Source organism: Cornus florida, unplaced genomic scaffold (assembly GCF_030987335.1).
Source record: "Cornus florida cultivar Cherokee Brave unplaced genomic scaffold, ASM3098733v1 CherokeeBrave_3.0.0_Hap2_Chr11, whole genome shotgun sequence".
NCBI classification, from domain to species: domain Eukaryota; kingdom Viridiplantae; phylum Streptophyta; class Magnoliopsida; order Cornales; family Cornaceae; genus Cornus; species Cornus florida.
This window is the reverse complement of record NW_026775581.1, coordinates 124,402,506-124,407,619: the sequence shown is the minus strand read 5'-3', so window position 1 is coordinate 124,407,619 and position 5,114 is coordinate 124,402,506. Positions and strand designations below refer to the sequence as shown.

The 5,114-nt window shown below is 36.7% G+C and overlaps 1 protein-coding gene across 1 annotated transcript; it reads left to right on the top strand.

Annotated features, from left to right (window-relative positions):
* Nucleotides 1-3,233: 3,233 nt before the first annotated feature.
* On the top strand, nt 3,234-4,888 carry LOC132283745 (transcription factor MYB44-like). The gene has a single exon (XM_059785756.1). The coding sequence runs from the start codon at nt 3,441-3,443 to the stop codon at nt 4,503-4,505; it is 1,065 nt and encodes a 354-aa protein (XP_059641739.1). The 5' UTR covers nt 3,234-3,440; the 3' UTR covers nt 4,506-4,888.
* Nucleotides 4,889-5,114: the final 226 nt, after the last annotated feature.

The following is a 5,114-nucleotide window of genomic DNA, read 5'->3' as shown; positions in this document are numbered from 1 at the left end:
AAATTATTAAGTAGAATTTTATTAGAAATGTCCGATAAGTGTCTCGAAAATGTTAGTAAAGTGTTCAAAATAATAAAATTAATTTTTATTTATAAATACGTATATAAAGTGTGGGACACATATTTTTGTCCCCGACACTAATACGACACAGGTACAGACTCATGCGTAAAAGTATGTACTTTCTAGGTGCCGAGTGTAAATTTTTTGGTCATTTTGGTCTTTTCCATTCATTTTTAATAGCCAACAACAGCTTCGTAGAAACCTCCAGGATCGTTCACTGTAACGTAAGTTGGGGAGTTAGTACATTAAAACAGATATCGGTCAACACACATTTAATATTACTTTAATATCCTTGGATTTCTGGCGACATGTGGATAACTATGCAGGGATAGATTTGTTAATTCATGTGGGATAAGGCTACTGCAAAAGAGGACGCAGTACGCACGTGTGTCTCCATTTAGACGGAGCTGAAGCACGTGACAATGTTCTCTTTGCACGTGCTGTAACGGTTAAAGATAAAAACGAATTTTCAAATTGAAAGGGAGAGTATAGTAGTGATTGTCCATTCGACAGCTGTCGGCTTTCTAACGGTTGCATATCTTTTAAAGGACGATTTCTTCTCATATCTCTCTTTCTTTTTTGTCGTTTTCTTACATTACTTTTACCTCTTTTAGTTTTTTCTTTTTATATTTTTATTTACATACTCTCTTTTTTTACGTTTAAATTATACTTTACTGCTTTATTTTACTACAAAGTTTTTGTTTGTAGTCCAATTGGTTTTGGATTGAGATTATTTTTTATAATTATCTTATTTTAGTGACATATTTTCTCTCTTATTGTTTTTTTTTTTAAGAGGATCATTTTTAATCTGTTTAGAATTTCTTATATTTTTAGGATTTTTATGTTTATATAAAAGAATATAGTGTAGATCATCATTATTTATTCATGGATCAATAATAGCATTTCAATATGCCTGTTGTTTTTTCAAATTAGCAATTTAATTTCGGTTTTGTAAATTTGTGAAAGAGTATTGTATTTTATCATGATAAAGGTAAAATATTTAAGTATTTCTCTTAATTGGTCATCTCATGTTAATTTAATTTATTTCATCCTTTTTATTTGGTTGTATAATGTATTTCGGTACGAGAGTGCATGTTTGTTTCAAATGAATGGATCTCTTAGAAGAATTTAAATGTATAAGAATTTGTTTTAAAGCTTTGTTTGTTGATGTTTTTGTTTGAATTATTCGTTTGGAGTGAGTGATAACACATATTTGTGTGGCTAAAAAAATAATTAACACACGCACACACATATATATATATATATATATATATATATATATGTATGCATGTGTATTATTAGACCCGAAAAAAGAGATGAGTGTATTATCAGACAACAGAATTCCATAATTGTGCGAAGAATAAATTGGTTATTGTTAATTACGAAAACACCGTCCTTAGTCCACGCCCAAGGCAATACCAAACAACAGGACAATTAGGTGTTAGGTACGACGTACGAGTAACAGAAATTGATACGTATCTTATTTATCATATCTATTTCATTCAATGCCCTTTCACTCTAATAATAATAGTCTCACCGTCCCCAACCTTATTTATGTAGTATAATTAGAGTTACTCCATAATATAATAATAGAGTATGGTAATTAAATATTAAAGGACGATTAAATTAATTAAAAAAGAGAGGAAGGTGAGAGGAAGGTACCCCATGCTTGGGGAAGTGTGAAGGGTTGGGGTTGGCTTGATCCGTACAGGTTAAGGTACAAGAGGGTGGGGAGGGGAGTGGGGGTGACCGGCAGGTGTCGGTTGCAGGCAGGGCCGTTGGGGTTGAATACAGCCTGGACTGACAAGAAAGCAGTAATGATTCGCCTTCCGATTCGGCGACCAATCTTGTCGTTTTCTGCCACCTCACCATTTCCGTGCGGCCGTTATTTCTTGATATTATTAAAAAAAAGAAAAAGAAAAAAAGATTTGAAATATCTCTCAATCTCACACGGAAAGATAAAATGCGGTCCAGGTTGGCTCCGTCAGTTTGTCTCAGTCAAAGCACTCAATCCTACCCCACTTCTCAACCGTTAATTAATTCTAGTGGGGATTATTTCAGTTGGAACATCTTTCAATTAGTCTCTCCTAGCGTGTTTTTTTACAAACCTCACTCACTTCCTCAGCTCCTCGTCGGGTTGGGTTGGATTTAAGAGACACTGATGGGTGGTTCACTCTCTCTATCCAAATAACTTCTTTTCATTTCACTATTCTAATTATATACTTTTCAGGAATTGAAAATGTGTACGGGGTGTATGTATTTATTACCCTTTGCTCTTTTGGACTTTTACTTTAACTAATTTTAATTGTCTTTGAAAAATAAAAAGCAATTTTTTTTTAAAAAAAAAAAAATAAATAAACACACCCACCTATTTACTATGTTTTTAATATATATATATATATATTAAAATATTTAATAATTTAACATATCTTAGATATAAAAATACAAAAGGTTTAGATTAATGGGGAGATTATAGATGTACTTTTTTAAAAAAATTAAGGCACGATTTGTTTGAATGTTAAATATATTTTTAAAAATATATATATTTTAATTTTTAATATTTGATTGTCCAGAATTTAAGTAAATATTTTACCAAAACCTAACAAATTTTTTTTTTTTTGATTTTCTTTTGATATTATTTTGAGGACCTTCTCCAAATATGAAAAAATAAAAATAGAAAAGATATTTTACGTGAAAATGTTTTACATTATATATTTTTTTGAGGAAGATATTTATATTAAAACAAACGAAAAATACACATTTTTTTTTGGGTATAAATCTTACATCAACTCCAGAAAGAGGTTTGATGATGTGTGGATACAATCTAATTATGTAGATCATGAACATTAAAAAAAAAGTTTGCAAAATGAAAAATATCTATACTGCATGAAAACGTTATACTGTCTGATGTGGCAATAAATGACTAATATACCTTAATACTGAATTTTTCCGTCCTTAAAAAATTTTTATACGACATACAGTTCCAAGTACCAACTTCCCATTATATATAATATGGGGTTGGATCAGAGACCCGAACCCAGTTGAAACCGAAGTTCCCAACCCAAACAAAAATTAGGAGCGTGAGGAGCGTAGATGAAAAAGAAAGTGAAATGGAAGCGACGCGTGTACCTTTTCACAGCTGTATCCCAAAAGCCCTAAACAAACAAACCCATTGCCTGGAAGAGGCGGTGACCAAAACGCCCACCACCACCTCAACCGGTCATCCCTATCTCTTTCCTTTATATAACCCCCCACTCTCTTCCCTCTTCGTTTCTCTTCTCATATTTAACCCCACATTTTCACACCACCATCTCTCTATATCTCTCTCTCAAACCAAAACCAATAAAAAACCAACCTTTACATGCTCATCTGAAACAAAAATGGCGTCAACGAAGAAAGATGTAGATCGGATCAAAGGTCCATGGAGTCCCGAGGAGGACGATATGTTACAGAACCTAGTTCAACAACACGGACCTCGAAACTGGTCCCTTATAAGCAAGGCCATACCCGGTAGATCTGGTAAGTCTTGCCGGTTACGATGGTGTAACCAGCTCTCTCCACAGGTGGAACATCGCGCCTTCACTCCCGAAGAAGACGACACGATCATTCGAGCCCATGCCAGGTTCGGCAACAAATGGGCTACCATAGCCCGCCTCCTCTCTGGTCGAACCGACAACGCCATAAAGAACCACTGGAACTCCACCCTCAAGAGGAAGTGCTCGTCGATGTGTGCCGACGAAGGCGGTGTTGAGTACTTAAATCAGCAGCCATTGAAGAGATCGGTCAGTGCGGGTTCAGCCGTGCCAATTTCGGGTCTGTATTTCAGCCCGGGTAGTCCTTCCGGGTCGGATGTTAGCGAATCGAGCCTTCCGGTTCCGTGTTCGGCTCACATATACCGACCCGTGGCCAGAACAGGGGGTGTTTTGCCACCACAGATCGAAACGGCGTCGTCGCCGGCCAACGATCCACCGACTTCTCTGAGCCTTTCGCTTCCCGGAGTCGATTCAGGCGAGGTTTCAGATCGCGCTAAGGAATCGAATCAATCCACAAACCCGATTCATTTACTTCCGGTGATGACACCACCACCGCCGCCACAACCTCCGACCACGGTGGTGATGATGCAAATGGATCCGGTGAACCAGCAGAATCAGAGTATGGACTTCATATCGTCATCTCCGAGGATGCCGATATCTGTTTCGGAGAAGCGATATGGCGGAATACCGGCGGCGGAGGTGCCGTCGCCGTCGCCGCAGGAGTCGGAGAATGTGTTTGTGCCGTTCAGTAAGGAGTTCCTGGCGGTGATGCAAGATATGATAAAGACGGAGGTGAGGAACTACATGGCTGGGCTTGAACAGCAGCAGAGTGGGATGTGTATACAGCAGGCTGTTGCTGAAAGGTTTATGAACGCCGCCGTGAAGCGTATCGGAATCAGTAAGATCGAGTGATCTGATGATGCCAGTGATTGATCAAGTTCAATCACAATAAATCGGAGATAAATCTGGGATAATGAGAAAGAAACCATCTTTGTTACTTTCTCTCTCTATTCTCTGCTTCGGTTTCAAAATGCCAAAAAAAATAAATTTTAGCAATGTACAGAGAGATTGAAATCGAACAAGAGAGGTGATGAGAAGGTGGGGAAGTTTTATCTATATTTTGGAGCGGAGGACTCCGTAATCCTCCTCAATTACCAGTTTTTAGGGAACAAGAAATGCAAAGAAAATATGAGAAAAATCACTTTGAATATTTTGAATTTCAATCCAAGTTAAGTTAATATTACTATTTGCGAGTTTTTCTTGCTGATTTTATTGAATTTACTTTTTATTCCAAATGGTTAGCAAAGCAAGTCACAAGATTGATCCATGAACCACGCCATTGGCTTTTGTCTGTGCACCATGCAGTGTCACTCTATTATGTGTGTGTGACCGGGTTCAAGCAAATAGTATTTGAAACAATCACATCTGATATATAAACAGTCAATGAACAAATAACTAATTTGGAATTTTTGTTTTAAATTATTTATTTTAGGGGGAAAATTTGGTCTTTGTTTTATATGG

What these genes read in the sequence shown, in the direction of transcription:
- LOC132283745 (XM_059785756.1), top strand. Translation starts at nt 3,441, where the DNA reads ATGGCGTCAACGAAGAAAGATGTAGATCGGATCAAAGGTCCATGGAGT.